Source organism: Ictidomys tridecemlineatus, chromosome 2, assembly GCF_052094955.1.
Source record: "Ictidomys tridecemlineatus isolate mIctTri1 chromosome 2, mIctTri1.hap1, whole genome shotgun sequence".
NCBI classification, from domain to species: Eukaryota; Metazoa; Chordata; class Mammalia; order Rodentia; family Sciuridae; genus Ictidomys; species Ictidomys tridecemlineatus.
Window position 1 is genome coordinate 10,632,591 of NC_135478.1, and position 18,627 is coordinate 10,651,217.

Genomic DNA, 18,627 nt, shown 5'->3' on the forward strand with positions numbered 1-18,627 from the left:
GAGATATACCCCAACTCAGGTGTCCACGGGATCCCTTGGGAGAACAGACTGTGGGGGATGAGGACAAGGCCTTGAGAAGAGGGAGAAGGCAACTACTGGTCCAGATGAGTGGTGTGAAGGCTGGACCTGGAGAGGGTGGCAGGAGGTTGGAAGTGAGCAGATTCTCTATCAACACGCTTCTGCTCCTCCTTTCTCTGTTAAAATCCTCCGAAGAGTTGCCCAGAAGCAAACAAGAGAAAACACCGCAGCCTGATCTCTGGGACGACAGACACCCGTAGAGCTGCGCGGCTGGTAACCAAGATACCCACAACCCCGCGTTCTGGCCGGTCCCGGGAGGGCGCCGAAGTGCGAGCACCGCCTCCAGGGAGCGCTCCCCGCCAGGAGCCCCGGGCACCAAGGTTTGGCTTCTTCACGGGATTCCTGAGGGGGAGAGGGGGCCGGCGGCGGCCACAAACCAAGTTGCACTCCCCGGGGGACTCCAGCACCTTGGAGAAATTCTGCAGAAACCTCCACATTTCGCTTGGGTACTAATCTGCATTTACGGAAAAAGAGCCCGGTCCCCACTTCACCGCGGGGGGGAGGAAACCGAAGCTCAGACGCTCCCGAGGTTCACAGTGGCAGCCAGTCCGAGGCCGCGTTGCGACTCGAATCCCTTTGAATAATGGTGACAGTAGCTTTAAAAGTGACGATGGCCAACACTTACTGAGCACTTACTGTGTTCTCAGCACTTGGCATGCACTTGGCACTTAATTTTTACCGAGAGGTGAGTAAACCCTTCCCATTTCACGCACGAAGCGTTCGGCTTTGGGGCTCCCTCGACATCGTTCGCTGGGATTCGAACTCAGACCCGCCCAGAGTTCGTCCGCAGGCAATGGGGAAACTTCCAACCACCGACCGGGGACCGTGGGTTCAGGCGGCCTGAGCTTGCAATGCTGGGGGATAAATGGGCGTTTTTGCTTTTACAGTGGTCCCGGGAGCCCCAGAGGCCTCTGCACAGCCCGCTTTAACGAGGCCCATCCATCTCTTTGGGGTTCCCGCGCGCTTGGATGTGGGAACCCTGCGCAGAGCGCGGTCTCCGCGGGATCCGGAAGGAGGCAAGCAGGGGTGCAAGGAGGCGCTCTGGGCTGGAGGGAAGGGGACCCCGCAGCCCCGGGGGCCGCCGGGAGCCCCGCCCCTCGGCCCCGCCCCCTCCCCGGGCGCCGACCTCCGCGGTCACGTGACCCGGCCCGGCGGCCGCTGGGGCCGGAGGGCGCGGCGCGCGGACGCGGCGGCCTGGCCAGGCGGGGCCGGAGTGGAGCAGGCCAGAGCGGGCCGCGCGCCTGGGGAGGGTCGCGCCGCGCCCGCGCCCGCCCCCTCCCCGCCCCGCACGGGGCGCACGCGCGCTCCTCTCGCCGCCCCTCCCTCCGCGCGGGGACCCCTGGCGGGCGGCAGGAGGACATGGCCAGCGACGCCGTGCAGGTAGGCGCACCTGCGTCCGCACCCCCGGGGCGGCGGGACGGCGCTGGGGACCCCCGCCCGGGAGCTGCGGGGGCTCCCGGGACGTGGGCGGCGAGGGCGGGGACCCCCCTAGCGCCTGGTGTCCTCTCCCTTGGCCGGGACCGGAGAGCCAGCGCGGCCCCCTTCTTGGCAGGTGGAGGCACAGACGTGGTCCGTGGAGGGGGTGCTGGCCCAGAGGCTCTTACCGCACCTCCAATCTCGACCCCTCCCAAGAATTTGTGGGGGCGCAGTGGAGACCCCCCCTTGGGTGTCTGTGGCTGGCTGTGCATCCTGGTGTCTCTGGTCCGCGTTTCATCCCCCTCCTCAGCATTCGATTCCTGGCAGGTGCCGCTTCACCTGGGACAGGTGTCTGGCGCCGTGCCCCTGAGGGGAGGAGGCTGCCCGGCTCGTGCCCCTCCTCCGCACAACAAAGCTCCAGCCACCCCGCCTCCAGACTGAGGATAGGCACCTGTTGGCGGAAGTGCCCGAGTCACTTCATTAGATTCGGGGATTGGGGACCCCAACACCCATCCTTCAGGCTGCCAGAGGCTGCCTGCTGGAACCTTATCCCAGATGGGGAGTGTCCGTATCCACGGACCAGGATGCTCCCGTACTTAGAATCCTACACATATGCATGGGTGGCACTGCTGGGTCACCCTTGAACCCCCTACACACGGAGACACAGTGACTGGCACCAGTCTGCTGCTCAACCAGGTTGCCTGGTGCCACTTGGTGGGCATCACTGCCCTGGACTCACCTTCCCCTCCCATCACAATCTGGGGCCACGGTGACCTCTGACCCTCTTGGTTCAAGGACCCAAATCTGAGAAGTGTGTGTTGCTCTGCCTCCACTGGTGCTTCACCATCCAGTCCATTGTCCTGTGGTTGCTGTGTAACCAGGTTTTCATCTTCTATACCTGCCTCCGTCCCCTCTGTGTCTTCCCTGTGCCCCCTTCCCCCCAGTCCTGCTGATGGCCTGCCAGCCTTGCCGAGGAGCTGGGCGTATCTGGTGTTGCCGATCACACAAGGTCAGACCTCGGGGCTGGGATGGGCCTGGGTCCCTGCCTCCACCCACAGGCCAGGAAGGGCTGTGTAGGAGTCCCCTGGCGCATGCATGCGCTTGGCGTGTGCCACACATGACCCACACGGAGGCTGTGATTCCTGGAATGAGGCTGGACCCATGCCCTGGTCCCTGTCCCTGCCACTTGCCCACTTTCTTTTCCCTTCCTGGTCATCCCTTTCTTGTGGCTGCTTGGGCTTGCTGCCCTGTCCCTCCGTCCCAATGTGTGCCTGTCTGTTCTGTGTCCGGCGAACGGATGTCCTGTTCAGATTCCTGAACCGCCCAAGGCATTGAAATCTCAGGACGTGGGGGTCTAGGTCCCTGGCTGCTCTGGGAAGAGGGGAATTCTGGGAGGGGGGAACTCTGGGTCTGGTGTCTCCTGCTCCGGGGTGAGAGGTGGAGGAGTAGGGATTCTCCGAGGCCATGCCAGGCCTGGTTCCTGGGTTCCCCTTCTGGCCCTCAGGTGACCCTTTGCCCCTGGGTAGCAGTGAGTCACCCAAGGGTAGGAGGACCCAGGAGGCCCGGTCTCCCTCCTTCCCAAGCTTCCTCCCTGCTTTGCATATTCTCAGGCCTCAGCTGTTGGGGGTGGGGCTAGGGAGGTCACTCCTCCTCTCTGCCTGGACTTCCCCCATTTGAGCTGGCCCTGCTCCTGGCTATGTCTGCTGTGCCTGCTGGGGACAGGGTGGGGCTGGCAGCAGGGTGGTGGGTGGAGCCCAGTTGGGCCAGGGTGGTATTAGGTGTGCCTAGGTTTCAATTCCAGCACTGTCCCTTCCTAACTGGGTGCTCTGCACCAAATGCCTTCCCTTCTCGGAGCCTCCATTCTGCCAGGGGGAGGCGGGCCTAGAGAGCCGGAGAGAGAGACAGGCAGGGGCCACACTCGGTGGGCAGAGGCCTTCTTTGGGGCTGGGCCCTTCTTTGTGGTGGGGGCTATCCTGTGCACCATGGATAGATGCCACCTCCACACCCCCAGAGGTGACACCCAAACTGTCTCCAGACATTGCCAAGGGTCGTGTCCCCTGGGGTGAGGACAAAATCAGTTTCCTCCGATGTAAAATGGGGGAGCAATGGCAGCAGCTCAGGGGTGTCCTGGGGGATGGTAGGGTCATGGAGTTAAGTTCTTGGCCTGTGATGGTCCATCCTGGGGGCAGCTGCCCTTGAGGTCAGGTACCAAGGAGGACTTTCCTCACCTATGAAACAAGAGTCCCAGAGCCAGGGGATATAATGCAGTGGGGACCTCCAACTCTCGTGGGGTTTCTGAGTGCTCTTTAAATCTTGGCCCTGCTTCCTGTTGACTGTGGGCAAGTGCTCTGGATCTCAGTTTCTTCATCTTGGAGATGGGTTGATAATAGCACCTATGTCACAGGACTGTGCTAGCTGAGACCTGGGGGAGGTTCGTAGTATCTGCTGTTGCTATTTTTGGTGGTGCTGGGGATGGAACCTGGGGCCTTGCGCATGGTAGACCAGCGCTCGGCCACCAGCTCCGCCCCAGCCTGCATCTATTATGGATAGGTGAGCTTTTTACCGTGTGCTCAGCAAGTGGTTTGTGGGCTGCTTGTTTGGAGGACTTGTTGTCCCTGCCCCCCAGTGCTATTTTCTCATGGTGCTGGCCTCAGGGAGGTACCCCTAGGCCTCAGGGCTGTGGCCAGCAGCAGTTGCTGTCTGGACAGGGAGGAAGCAGGAAGTCAGGACAGCCTGTCTGCAGGAAGGGGGCCTGGCCTCTGCAGGACTGCCTGTTCTGACCCCAAAGGGGAAGCTGGGGACACAAGGCCGGTGGGAGGGTATGCCTGGGTAGGTAGTACTGGGGCTAGAGGCCGTGGTGCCTGGGGAAGTGTGCGTGTGGTGTGAGCATGTGAGCTGTGTGCACTTGGGCAGGTGGAGTGTGTATCGTGTGGGGTCTGGAGTGACCCAGATAAGAATTCATAGGCATTTGCATATGAGTGTGCATGCAGTGGGAGTAGGAGTGTCACAGGTGAGCCTGGGCGCACACCTGAAGGTGTGGAAGGGAAGTGTGCTCATAGTTATGAGCCCTGTCCTATTCACACATACATAGGGGTGCATGTGTGTACCTGTGAGCCTGCACATATTTGTGAACCTGTTGTGTGTGTGTGTGTGTGTGTGTGTGTGTGTGTGTGTGTGTGTGTGTGTGATGTTGGGGATGGAACCCGCTGCCCTCTGCATGCTGGGCAAGCCAGCACCAGGCCAGCCCCAGCCCATTGAGGGCCTATAGTAACTGCTGTTCCATGTACACGCCTGTGTTCCATGTACACACCTGCAGACCTGTAAGTGTGTGCATCTGTGACCCTGTGCTGTGTGCACCTTCCTTTAGATGTATGAAAGCATGCGCATACCCATTGTTCTCTGGAGCCTGTGTGCCCTCACGGGAACCTTTTTGCCATGTGCACACTTTGGGTATCCACACTGTGGACATCTGTAGGGAGCGAGGGCTGTCTCTGGGGTGCCCTGAAACAGCAGGCATGACCCTGAGGGCCTCTCAGATGCCCCTGGGCTGGCCTGGCGCAGGGGGTGCTGGGAGCTGGCAGGAAAGAGGAAGTGGTGGCCCAGAGGCCCTGGCAGGGCTGAGGTTCAGGAAGAGGGCGGGGCCCTCAGCCTGGACCCAGGATGGCGGAGGCTGATTTCCCTAAGGAGCAGGAGCTGGAGGTGGGAGCTGGGGTCCCTGCGGGTGTGTGTGGAAGGGGACCCCGAGTGACACCAGCTGGAGGCCCTGCCCTGGGTACCTCTTGGCTGGGGACTGTGGAGGGGACGCGGTGTGGTTGTCAGTTCTGTGCGGAGGGTAAACGTATCTGGGGCCTCCAGGGCTCGTAGGTTGGGGAGACAGGAAGAAGGAGACGGGTTCTGCTCTGTGGAGTCCCAGTTTTAGGAGGCAGAGGGAGGGTCTGCTTTTGAGACCTCCTAGTTTGGGGGTACATTAGCATGTGAGGCTTGTCCCTGGGATTTCCTAGTTTGGGGTTCAGGAGAGGGAACACCGGGCCTTCCTCAGGACCTCCTAGTTGGGGTGCAGCCATGGGGAGAAGGCATCTTCCCTCAGGCCCCTCCAGGGGGCAGTAGGACTGCCCCTGGACCCCACTGCCTATAGGACAGGTGAAGGGAAGCGGGACTGCACCTGGGGTCCCCTGGTCTAGGGGACAGGGAGAGAGGAAGGCCTTGCTCTTGACCTGCTCTCCAACGTTCAGTTTGGGGGACAGGAAGCAGTTTGGGGTCAGAGGTGGGGTAAGTGCTGGAAGGTTCCGGCTGCTGAGGGTGGACATAGGCCAGGGCGGCTGTGCGGTGGGGGCTGCACCCAGAGTCCCCCTCACCCCCGCCTGCTGTGTCCCCCTCAGAGCGAGCCACGCAGCTGGTCCCTGCTGGAGCAGCTGGGCCTGGCTGGGGCAGACCTGGCGGCCCCCGGGGTGCAGCAGCAGCTGGAGCTGGAGCGGGAGCGGCTGCGGCGTGAGATCCGCAAGGAGCTGAAGCTAAAGGAGGGGGCCGAGAACCTGCGGCGGGCCACCACCGACCTGGGGCGCAGCCTGGGCCCTGTGGAGCTGCTGCTGCGCGGCTCCTCGCGCCGCCTGGACCTGCTGCACCAGCAGCTGCAGGAGCTGCACGCCCACGTGGTGCTGCCGGACCCTGCTGGAGGTGAGGCGGGGACACAGGGCAGCCAGAGAGGGACATCTGTGACCAAACAAGACCGAGAGACGCACACTCCCACACCAGTGCCCAGCACCTCACGCACAGAGCCTGTCACCGTGTCCTGCATGTAGGCACAGAGTTCAGCCAACACCCGGATCCCACGCAATTGCTTCTGCAGCTCCAATGCCTGTGTCCCACCACCCTTCAAAGACTCATGCAGACGCCCCAGACACCAGCCCTGCACACCCAAACAGAGTGGTGTCGTGGACAGAACAGCCAACACCAGGGTCTCCCAGTGTCTCACAGCTGTGCCAGCATTGGGGGTGACATCTGCGGTTCACCAACATAAGCACACTCACCCCGTGGGCTCACCCACAGCCGTGTGAACACCTGGGGGCCTTTTCTACCAGTGAACCCCAAAGGCAGGCACTCACCTGGATGTGGGTCATCTTCATTCATTCTGGGTCCTGACCCCAGTCCTAAGGGGTTTCCTGGGGAGAGCTGGGTGACAGGACTTCTGGGCCCTGGTGTCTGGCCCTCTGTGTGGTGGCAGCAGCTCCTCTGCCCCTCTGCCCCTGGGTAACATCCGACGTCCCAGGTGGGCTGAGGATGGATGCTCATGGCTGGGGCAACGTGTCCTAGACAGAGCTAGGTGACAGGAGTGGTAACTGCTTTTCCTCTTGTTCCCTCCAGATGGCCCCCAATCCCCAGGTATGGGCGGCCCTGCCTGTTCGGCCACCAACCTGAGCCTGGTGGCAGGTCTGGAGAAGCAGCTGGCCATTGAGCAGAAGGTGAAGCAGGGGGCGGAGAACATGATCCAGACCTACAGCAATGGCAGCACCAAGGTGGGCGTCGGGTGCACATGGGCCTGTGTGCACACTCACGAGCGCAGACCCTCCCCACGGGCACACACCTGCACGTTCACACACGGACACACCTGCATGTGTGTGCACACACGATCACACACATTTTCTTCCTCCATTTTCAGTTGCTATAACTGAAAACCACAGACTGCTTATTTATTATTTTTGGTACCAGGGAGTGAACCCAGGGGCCCTCGACCACTGAGCCACAACCCCAGCCCTACTTTGTGTTTTATTTAGAGACAGGGTCTCACAGAGTTGCTTAGTGCCTCACTGTTGCTGAGGATGGTTTTGAACTTGCGATCCTCCTGCCTCGGCCTCCCTAGCCCCTGGGATTCGAGGTGTGCGCCACTGAACCTGGCTAAACCACAGACTGGATAATTTATTTAAAAAAAAAAAAATGACTTTAGGTCAGTTTGGAGGTGCAGCGTGGGCCTGGCTTTTGCTCGGCTTCTGGGGAGGACCTCATGGCAGAACAGTAAGGGGAGGCAGCCGGGCACCTGAGAGGTCACATGGGGGAGACCAGGGGAGGTGCCAGGATTGTTTTGTACTGAGTCTCACAAGGACAGACCCCAAGCACAGCATAGTAGAAATCACCCTGGGGCTTGGGGTGCATCCCAGTTGCAGAACATGTGCTTAGCATGTGAAAGGCCCTGGGTTCCCCCAAGTACTACAAACAATCAAAAACTCATCTAGTGTCCAGGCATTCATCATTTTTTTAAACCATTTTATATATTTACCTATTTATTTTTGTGATACTTGAGGTTAAACCCAAGAGTACTCTACCACTGAACTTCATCCCCAGCCCGTTTTAAAAAATTGTTATTTTGAGGCAGAGTCTCACCAGGTTACCCAGGCTGGCCTTGAATTTGTAATCCTCCTGCCTCAGCCTCCTGAGTCACTGGGATTACAGGCCTGCGCCACAGCACCCAGCTCACCATGGTACCCATTTTAAAGTGCACAGGTTAGTGGCATTATGTGCACTCCATGTAGTGCAACCAGCACCTCTGTCTAGTTCCAGAACATTTCAGGGGGCACCCTAAAAGGAAACTGTCTTAATTAGTAGTCAGCCCCCCTGCCCTCCCTCAGCCCCTGGCAACAGCGAATCTCCATTCTGTGTGTATGGACACCTGTTCTGGATGCTTCACATAAATACAATGCGTAGCCTTTTGTGCGTGGCCTTGGGGGACCGCCTCCCCACATGCCCGTCACTCTGAGGGCTAATGCAGACATTAGCGGGCTTGGCTCTGCGCTCTGCACACAGACCAGCTCCTTCAGTCATCGGGCCAGTGGAGACGAGTGCCGTTAGTACTCTGAAGATAAGGCAACTGGAGCCCAGAGAGGTGGAGTGGCAGAGTGAGGACTCAAACCCCATGGACTATATTAATCACCTCCCAGGACTCTATGGGAGTGTGCGCTGTTGTACCTACACGTGAACACTCACTGTCACACAGCCTTCCAGGGTCTGCGTGGTGTGGACAGAAGCAGCTCTCCAGCCTTCCTCTCACAACCCCTCTCTGCCTCCAGGACCGCAAGCTGCTGCTGACAGCCCAGCAGATGCTGCAGGACAGCAAGACCAAGATTGACATCATCCGCATGCAGCTCCGCCGGGCACTGCAGGCTGGCCAGCTGGAGAGCCAGGTGGCTCCAGAGGAGGCCCAAGGCAAGTCCCTCATCCTGAGATAGCTTGGCCTGCATTCCACCCTGCAGGCTTCAATCTGCAGCTCCACAAAGCATTCTTTTCTGGGGCAAGGAGGCAGGTACCATGACCCTGCTGTGTGACTGTAACCTACCTGTTCCTGACCTTCTCTGGGTCTGTTTGAAATTTTGTCCCATTTTAAAATTTGGACTAAATCAGGTATCAGTCAACTCTCACCCTTAGGACAAATCCTTGTGTGTGTGTGTGTGTGTGTGTGTACACGCACGTGTCTGTGCATGAGCCTGCATGTCTGGGTCTGCAGGTACGAATGAGCTGAAGTGTTGAGACTGCCAGCCCCAAGCGCAGGCAGGGTCTTGTTGTATTGTGTGCGGTGGTTGTACCACTGATGTGGGTCAGCATTAATGTGACTTGGATGGGGGCCAGGAGCTGATGTTCAGTTGGCCCCCCATATCCCTGAGTTCCCTGTCTGTAAATTCAGCCAATACAGGTTGAAGATATTTCGAGGAAAAATTGTGCCTCTGATGAACACGTGCAGACCTTTGTTTCTTGTTATTAGTCTGTAAATGACGCGGGGTGACATCTATGTACACCGCATTCACATTGAATTTTAAGCCACCCAAGGGTGCTTTGAGGTTTACGGGAGGATGTGTGTGTGTTCTATGCAAATGCTACTCAATTTTATAAATGAGACTTGATGTTGGTACCAGAGGAGGATCCTGGGATCAGTCTCTTGTGGATATCAAGGGACAACTATATGTCTAGTGTGTCACAGGAGACGTATCGGAGGGTCAGCTGTTGGCCTGTGACTGGTGGCAGCATGTGTGTCTGGGGCCTGTGTGCATCTGTGGTGTGTCTGTGTGCTTCTCGGTGACGTGCTGTGGCCCTTTGCCTCTGGGTGTTGTTACCGTGAGTGGCTTGTAGTTTTATCCCTGAGTCTCTGTGGCATATTGAGCATCGTGCACCAGCATGCCTGGGAACCCCTGTGTGACTGTAAGATGACATGCTGTGAACATCAGCATCCCTGTGACTAGTTCCTGTCTAGGAGAGCGCCACTCACCTGTAGGCACAGTGTGACTGACCGGGCTCTGTGATAAAATGTGAGGGTCTGAGCTGGGACATTACCCAGGACTATAGGACCATCCTAGCGACTGACAGCCATAGCCAAGTGAGCTGTGACCCGTGCCTGTGAGTGATGAGATTCCTACACCTGTGTCACAGGATGTGCTCCTCGAGCCATTGGGTGGATCTTTCCTGTGTTGGGATGTGGCTTGTCCCTGTGCCTTCATCTGCATTGACACCCAGTCTTTCTCTGTGACACTGAGTCTCTGTGGGCTCAGTGATACAGCCCCGCCTCTGAGGAGTGTGGTGGCATTTCTTGGCTGTCCCCATGCCTTGCCCTTGTGGTGGTGTGATCATGCTTCTGTGACTCCCGGGCTGGAGTTAGTTCCTGGGTTTTTGCTGCAGTGTAACTGTGTCCCTTTTCTTGGCTCTGGGCTTGGGCATAAAGTCATTCCTGTCTTTTGACCAGGTCCCTCTGCCCCTGTGATGGTGTGTCCCTGTGCCAAGTTGATGGCCTGTGTCTGTATGGTGACAGAGTCTGTTGTGTTGGTGTCCCTGTGTGCCAGTGTGATTGTGTCTTTGTGACCTATATGTTCCACTGCAGGTGACAGGTGGTGATGGCATTCTGTCCCTGTGGGCAACAGGGTGCCCGCAGGTCCGCCTTGGGCTGGGCTGCCGTCGCAGGACTGCAAACCAGAGGCTGAAATGAACACATTTGTTTTCCCACAGTCCTGGGGTGACATCAGGGTGACAGCGTGGTGGGCAGGGGCTTTCTTCCTGACTTGCAGAGGGCCACCTTCTGGCCATGTCCTGAGGTGGGGAGGAGGGGAAGGCAGCAGGTGCTCAAGTGAGCACACGTGGCAGGCTCTTGGTCTCTGTCCCTCTGTCTCTTTGGCCATGCTGGGGACGGATGGGGTCTCAGCTTGCCAGCCAAGTGCTGTACCACTGGGCTGCACCCAGCCCGGGTCTCTCTCCTTTGAGGGCCTCAGTGCTATCCCAAGTGTCCCTCACGACTCCACTCATCCTTGTCACCTCCCAAGGCCCCCGCTCCAACGTGCCCCATGGGGGTCGGAGCATCCAGGACTCTGTGTCTTAGGATGGCTGTTGCTCCAGCGTCGTGAGTGCAGTGTCATTGAATCCCTGTGGCTGTCCAAATGCCCACAGGTGACCCTGTGACAGCAGGATGGTGACTGTTCACTGGGGAGTGAAGTGTGTCAACACCTTATGACAGCATGATTTATGTCCCTGTCCCTGTGGGTGACAGTCCCTGGGTGAAAAATGTAATGTCTTATTTGGATGACAGTGACTGACTCTAGCTAATTCTGTGACTGCCCTGGATTACTGCATGCCTGTCCCCCGCTGCTCTCTGGAATGAAGACCAGCAATTACAGTGGGACTGTCCCTAAGCCCAGGTTGACAGCGTGCCTGTGTTTCATTACAGTGACTCCTGCTATGTCCTTAGGACGCTCTCTGTGAGGGGTGGTGTTTGGATAAGAGTGACTGAGTCTGGCTGAGTGTGGCCTGCCTGCCAGTGGCAGCGTGACTGTTACGTGACTGCCCCTGGGGAGAAGCGGGATGCGTCCTGGCGGTGCTATGTCTGTGGCCAGCGCCTGTGCCTCTGCATGGCTTTGTGTCTGGGGCCAGGTTGCCCGGGGACCTGCAGGTCAGCCTCACTGACCGAAGTTCCATCTCAACAGGGGACCCAGACCTGGGAGCAGTAGAGCTCCGCATCGAGGAGCTACGACATCACTTCCGAGTGGAGCATGCGGTGGCCGAGGGTGCCAAAAATGTGTTGCGCCTGCTCAGCGCGGCCAAGACCCCAGACCGCAAGGCCCTTGGGGAGGTGAGGGGTTGGAGCGTCAGCGGTGGGCGGAGCTACAGTGAGGGGCAGTGACAACTTGAACAGGCCCTGGTGAGGGTGGAGCCTCGGTGAGGGAGGGGCGGGGCCTCAGCCGGGCGGTTCATTAGCGTGGGGTGGGGCCTCAGCAGTGGGTGGGGCTTGGACTAGGAATGGGGCCACTATAGGGCGGGGCCTCGGTGAGGGGCGGGGCCTCGGCCTGTCTGAACTGGTAAGAGGTGTGGCCTCTGCAAGGGATGGGCCTTAGTAAGGGGCAGGGTCTGGTCTACCGGGAGCTCAAGGGCAGGAAGAGTGGTTTGAAATTTAAACCCCTAGAGAAGGAACCCAAGCTGGGGGAGTACCCAGATCTGTGCTTGGGTAGGCCGCCCAGTCCCGCCCTCAGCCCTGCCTTCCCACTGCAGGCGCAGGAGAAATTGACCGAGTCCAACCAGAAGCTGGGGCTGCTTCGAGAGGCGCTGGAGCGGAGGCTCACGGAGCTGCCTGCCGACCACCCCAAGGGGCGGCTGCTGCGGGAGGAGCTCGCTGTGGCCTCGTCCGCCGCCTTCAGCGCGCTCCTGACTGGGCCCTTCCCCGCCATGCACTACAGCACCCTGTGCAAGCCTGCGCCGCTCACAGGTGCGCCCCTGTCTGCCCTGCCCTGGCGGCTCTGGGCCTCTGACCCCTTATATTGCCCCAGCCCTGAGACCACTGAACTGGATCCAGGCTTTCCAATCAGAGTCTTGTCCCTCTGTCCTCTCCCTTTCCCTGCCACCTGTCTCTCTCATCCTGCACCCCACGTCCGCAGGCCAGACAGCCCTCTGCACGTGGGCTCCCACCTGTTTGGTTTTTTTTGGTACTGGAGATTGAGCCCAGGGACGTTAGTCACTGAGCCACATCCCCAGCCCTTTTAATATTTTATTTTGAGACAGGGTCTCACTGAGTTGCTTAGGGCCTCGCTAGGTTACTGAAACTGACCTCGAACTTGCAGCCCTCCTCTTGCAGCTTGATTACAGGGAGTCGCTGGATTACAGGCGTGCACTACCAAGCCTGGCTTCCCACCCCACTTTGCTTTCTGATTCTAGATTTTTGCCCCATCCCCTCCTCTCCACCTGGCTCCTGGCCCAACAAACCCCTCAGCCCTGAACCTCTAACCTCTGCCTCAGCCCCTCTCAAACCTCAAATCAGCTCACCAGATCCTACCCCAGACCCCTGGGTCCTAGCGAGTTCCTCGAGACCCTCTAGAGTACCTCTCCCTATTCTCATATCTGGCCACAGCCATCGATTGCCCCACCCCGATGGTCCTTTATGGGCTCCCACTTGTATCCTGGGATGTGTCCCTTCTCGTATGGGCCCCATAGCCTGCTCCTGCAGTGGCCCCTGATGATCCTGCCCCTCTTGCAGGAACCCTGGAGGTGCGTGTGGTGGGCTGCAGAGACCTCCCAGAGACCATCCCCTGGAACCCCTCGCCCTCGATGGGGGCACCTGGGACCCCCGACAGCCGTACCACCTTCCTGAGCCGCCCAGCTCGGGGCCTTTACAGCCGAAGTGGAAGCCTCAGCGGCCGGAGCAGCCTCAAAGCAGAAGCTGAGAACACGAGTGAGTGGGCACCGGGCCTGAGGGTGGGGCATGGATGGGGCCCTGGACACCCCACATTTGTGACACTTTAAACAGTACACATGTGGCACACGGCTGTAACCCCAGCTGTGTGGGAGGCCAACTGAATACCTGAGCCAGACCCCATCTCCAGAAAACAAAGCAAAGAAGCCAAAACAAGGAAAAAAACCCAAAAAACACTAAAACAACCAACCAACATCCCCTCCCCCCAATTCATCTATTATCACAACAGCAGTGACAGCCACAACAGAGCAGAGTGTTGTGTTGGTGAGGACCTGGAGAAGCTGGAACCTCTGTGCACAGTTGGTGGGAATGTGAAGGGCACACTGTGGAGAACTCCGTGGCTCCTCAGAACATGGAGCATGGCCTGGGCGGTGGCTCAGGTAGAGCACTGGCCTAGCACCTGTGAGGTCCCGGGTTTCGTCCCCAATGCCACAAAGAAATAAAGTTATATGGTCCAGTGATTCTGTTTCTGGGTATTCATCCAAAAGAATTGGAAACAAGGGCTGGGGCTGGGGCTGAGTGGTGGAGCGCTAGCCTTGCATGTGTGAGGCACTGGGTTTGATTCTCAGCACCACATATAAATAAATAAAAATAAAATTCTATCAACAAAAATTTTTTAAAAATTGGAAATAAGATCTTAGAAGAAATTTCTTTTTTTTTTTTATTTTTTTTATTTTTGGTAACTGGGATTGAACCCAGGGGAACTTTACCACTGAGCAACATCCTCAGCCCTTTTTTATTTTGTACAGTGTGATTGTCTCCCTAAATTGCTCAGTTGCTGAGGCCGGCTTTGAATTTTCGATCTTCCTGCCTCAGCCTCCCAAGCCATGGGGATTACAGGTGCTTGCTACTGCACCTGGCATATCAAACAAGATCGTCAAGAGACATTGTGTACCCACATTTACAGCAGTATAATTTATTTATTTATATTTTAGTACCAGGAATTAAACCCAGGGGCACTGAAGTACTTCCTACATCCCCACTCCTTTTTTTAAAAAAATTTTTTAAATTGTTGATGGACGTTTATTTTATTTATTTATATGTGGTGCTGAGAATCAAACCCAGTGACTCCCACATGTGAGGAAGGCACTCAACCACTGAGCCACTACCCTAGCCCTTCCCACTTCTTTTTTATTTTAAATTCTGAGACAAGATCTCACCAAGTGTCATGGGGCCTCCCTAAGTTGCTAAGGTTGGCCTTGGACTTGTGATCCTCCTGTCACAGCCTCCCAAGCCACTGGGGTGACAGGCATGCATTACCTTGCCCAGCCATGGCAGCATTATTCACAGTAGCCAAAAGGTGGAAGCATCCAGGTGTCCACTGGTGGATGAGTGGAGAAGCACAGTGTGCTGTAGCCGTACGGGGAACATGGTTCAGCCTTAGAAAGAGGAGATCCTGTCCCCTCCTACAACATGGAGGACCTTCAGGCAACGTTCTAAGTGAAGTCAGCCAGTCACACAGTCGAACACCGCGTGACTTCCCCATGAGTCTAATCTTAAAGGCAGAATTAGAAGGCAGGTACCAGAGACTTGAAGGGGTGAGTGGGGAGTTTGTGGGGACAGAGTTTCAGTTGGGTTAGATGAAAAGGAGCTCTGGAGATGGTGGTGGTGGTGGTGGTGGTACTGCTCAGTGCCACAGAGCTGCCCACTCAGCAGTGATCATGGTGGTGAATTTGATGTGCATTTTGGTTTAATTTAAAAAGAAAGAAAGAAAAAAGATGTACCCATGTACAAAAACGTGAGTATAAGGCTGGGCGTGGCTCAGTGGGGGAGTGCTTGCCTAGCTCAGGGGCCTGGGTTCCACCCCTAGCACTGCAAAAACAAAACCCAAGAACTCAAAACAAGAGAAATCAAAAGAATAACAATAAAGCAAATCTTACCACCTCCCAGGCCCAGAAATAGACTGTTGCCATTTGTATTCCCAGCGACTCTGGAAACTGAGGCAGGAGGGTTACAAGTCTGAGGCCAGCCTCAGCAACTTAGCAATTTAGCTAAGACCCTGTCTCAAAATAAAAAAATTAAAAAGGGTTGGGGGATGTGGCTCAGTGGTAGAGCACCCCTGGGTTCAATTAATATCAAAAAAAGAAAGAAAAAGAAATAGAATATTGCTAGCCTTCCAGAATTCCTCTCCCCTGTTCAATTCTAATCCCTTTACCCTCAGGTAGCTAGACTTCTTCTTTTTTTTTTTTTTTTTAATATTTTTTAGTTGTCAATGGACCTTTATTTTTATTTATTTATTTATATGTGGTGCTGAGAATCGAACCCAGTGCCTCACACATACTAGGCAAGCGCTCTACTACTGAGCCACAACCCCAGCCTCAGGTAGCTGGCCTTCTGATGCTTACGATTATAATTTCCTTTCCTTGTTTTCCTTTGTAGTTTTAGCACCTGTTTGTCTCCAACAATATAGATTTTTTTTTATTATGGAGAATTTGCATAATGAAATATCTTGGGAATGTGACCCAAGTCAAAACACAAAATTCATTATGTCTCATATACTCTATGTACATAGCCCAAAGGTAATTTTATATATTTTTAGTGATCTTGGACATGAAACTAAGTTCAAAAATGAAGGTTAGGTTGGTGCTCAAAAAGTTTTAGATTTTGGAGCATTACAGATTTGGGATTTTCATATTGGGGGTATGCAACCTATATTCTCCTATTAATGGACAGTAAGATATTTCTTGATTTAGGTCTACTATATAAGTAGCATATGTATGCATCTCCTGAAGTATAATGCCTGAAAGCATTTACCTAGGGTAGGAGTATACTGCTGGCACTTCTGAATAGAATAAAAGTGAATCTGCCTGGAAGTGGTGGTGTACAGCTATTATCTCAGCTACTTGGGAGGCAGAGGCAGGAGGATTGCAAATTGAGGCCAGCCTGCGCAATTTACTGAGACCCTGTCTCAAAATTAAAAAAAAAAAAATTTAAAAGCGTTTGGGATGTAACTCAGTGGTAGAGTGTCCCTGGGTTCCATCCCTAGTACCGTACCCACACAAAGTGAATTTGGATCCCTACCTCACACCATATGAAAAAGTCAACTGGATCAAAGCCTTTAACATGACAGGCAAAACTTGGAACTTTGCCAATATAGTAAAGCAGAATGTTACTGGGATTTCTTTAAGAAGACCCTAGAGACCCCCCACGGTTTCCTGACCTGCTCCCCTGTTGCAGGTGAGGTCAGCACCGTGCTCAAGCTTGACAACACAGTGGTGGGACAGACTTCCTGGAAGCCGTGTGGCCCCAACGCTTGGGACCAGAGCTTCACCCTGGAGCTGGAGAGGGTGAGCTGTGTTGGACAGATGGGGTCAGCGGAGTTCTGGGCTCCGGACACCCCAGGTGACAGCCCTGTTCCTGTCCCCCGAGGCGCGGGAGCTGGAGCTGGCGGTGTTCTGGAGGGACCAGCGGGGCCTGTGTGCCCTCAAGTTCCTGAAGTTGGAGGACTTCCTGGACAACGAGAGGCACGAGGTGCAGCTGGACATGGAGCCCCAGGGCTGCCTGGTGGCTGAGGTACAGCCCCCTGACCCCGACCCCGAGAAAATCCTTCCTGCCCCCCGCCCCCCCCCCCCCCCCCCCCGTTTCCTGGGAGGGTAGGACGCACTTTGGATGGGCCTCGGCCCCTTACTCAGTCCCATCAGTGATGCTGGTTGGTTCGGTTCTGAGGCAGAGGACAGACCACGTAGACAAGGGGGACCCCATAAGATGACACCGCTCAGTGATGACGTGGCCACCTTGCGTGGTTTTTCCTGATTTTACCATCTTTTGTGTGAAGTGCTCTCACGGCGTCTGCATAGGGATGGAAATGTCTGTTTCTCTGAAAAAGGCTGGGGGTGCAGCTCGGGGGGAGCGCTGGCTGGTGTGCAGGAGGCCCTGGGTGCCGTCCCCAGCACTGAGCGGGGAAGAAAATCACAAACTTTTATCAAGCCCGCAAAGAAAGCAAGGGTGGAGCCTGCCCCAGAGCCTCACAGGCAGGCGGAGGCTCCTCCCACAGATGCCTTAGGTTAGGGTCTAAAGCAAGGTCCCTCCCTGCCACTGCTGACTGGGGGCTGGATCCTCCTCATTCTCTGTGGCAGGGCATCCTGTGTACAGTAGCAGAGTAGGGCGCTTTTTTTTTTTTTTTTTTTTTTTTTTCAGTTCCAGGGATTGAACTCATGGGCACTCGACCACTGAGCCCCAACCCCATTTTGTATAAAATATACAATGGTATTTTATTTAGAGATAGTCTCACTTAGCGCTTTGCTTTTGCTGAGGCTGGCTTTGAACTTGATCCTCCTGCCTCAGCCTCCCAAGCCACTGGGATAACAGGCGTGGTGTGCCACCTTGCCCAGGCCTGTTCCAGTTCTGACAGTCAAAAATATCTCCATCAGGGCGTGGTGGCACATGCCTTAATCCCCGTGACTAGGGAGGCAAAGGCTGAGGCAGGAGGATCTCAAGTTCCAGACCAGCTTAGCAAGATCCTCAGCAAAGACCCTGTCTCTTAAAATAAGAAGGACTGAGGATGTAGTTCTGTGATGAAGTGTCCTTGGGTTTAATCCCTAGTACCAAACAAAAAAAGCACATATCTATCCAGACAGGAGGCCCCTGGTGGAGAACAGGTGGAATTAGCAGATCCCAGGAGCGTGGAGCCAGACTCGTATTGAGACCTTGCTGGTGTGAACTTGTCACATCTTAGAGCAGCCCCACAGAGGACCATTATTAATTGGATTTGACAGAGGGGGAAACTCAGGCACAGAGAAGGAAAGTCTCTGACCCCCCTCATTGGCCAGATTTTTCTCAAAAACTTTTTGTTCCTATTCATTTAGTTGTAGATGAACACACAGGATCTTTATTCATTTTTCTGTGGTGCTGGGGATGGAACCCAGGGCCTCACCCATGCAAGGAAGCACTTTCACTGAGCCCCACCCCATCCCCTCAAAAACTCTTTTTATATGCACCTACGTGTGTATCCCTTTTCTCTTCTTTTCTGGTGGGGCTTTGCTCCTGAGTGACCCCCAGCATGGACTTATGTTTTTTCAACTTTATGACCCTGGGAGAAAGAGAACACATGCAGTAGAAACCCTGTGTCACCTGCTAGCATAGCTGTACTGACCTTGACCCTCAGTACCATAGTCAATAAATCACCTCAACTAGTCGATGCCTTTTGATTAAATAGGTGTGCGGTGGATGGTTCTGCTCAACTGCAGGCGTGGGGTTGGCGGGTAGTTCTGGCAGGATTTTGGCAGCGAGGCAGAGGATGATGTTTGGGGGCATTCAGTGCATTGTAGCTTACGACATTTCAACCTCATATTGGGGTGTAATTCCACCAGAAGTAGAGGAACGAGCTGGGTGCAGTGGCACAGGCCTGTAATCCCAGCGGCTCCAGAGGCTGAGGCAGGAGGATTGCAAGTTCAAAAGCAAAAGCAAGGCCCTAAGCAACTCAGTGAGAC

At 55.7% G+C, this 18,627-nt stretch overlaps 1 protein-coding gene across 8 annotated transcripts in view; it reads left to right on the forward strand.

Annotated features, from left to right (window-relative positions):
* The window catches only part of Pkn1 (protein kinase N1), a 24,757-nt gene continuing 6,130 nt past the window's right edge, over nt 1–18,627 (forward strand). For 2 of the 8 annotated variants that reach the window (XM_021733915.3, XM_021733916.3), the window contains exons 1-9: nt 2,432–2,503; nt 5,874–6,168; nt 6,856–7,007; nt 8,553–8,688; nt 11,442–11,587; nt 12,004–12,217; nt 12,983–13,177; nt 16,376–16,485; nt 16,568–16,711. In XM_021733915.3, the coding sequence (XP_021589590.2) occupies nt 2,447–2,503; nt 5,874–6,168; nt 6,856–7,007; nt 8,553–8,688; nt 11,442–11,587; nt 12,004–12,217; nt 12,983–13,177; nt 16,376–16,485; nt 16,568–16,711 (1,449 nt within the window). In that variant the 5' untranslated portion in view covers nt 2,432–2,446. Of the gene's footprint in view, nt 399–455; nt 764–965; nt 1,095–1,235; nt 1,459–2,431; nt 2,504–4,953; nt 5,194–5,873; nt 6,169–6,855; nt 7,008–8,552; nt 8,689–11,441; nt 11,588–12,003; nt 12,218–12,982; nt 13,178–16,375; nt 16,486–16,567; nt 16,712–18,627 lie in introns of those variants that run through there. The other 6 variants (XM_040290358.2, XM_040290359.2, XM_005336254.4 and 3 more) reach the window with 6 other exon arrangements.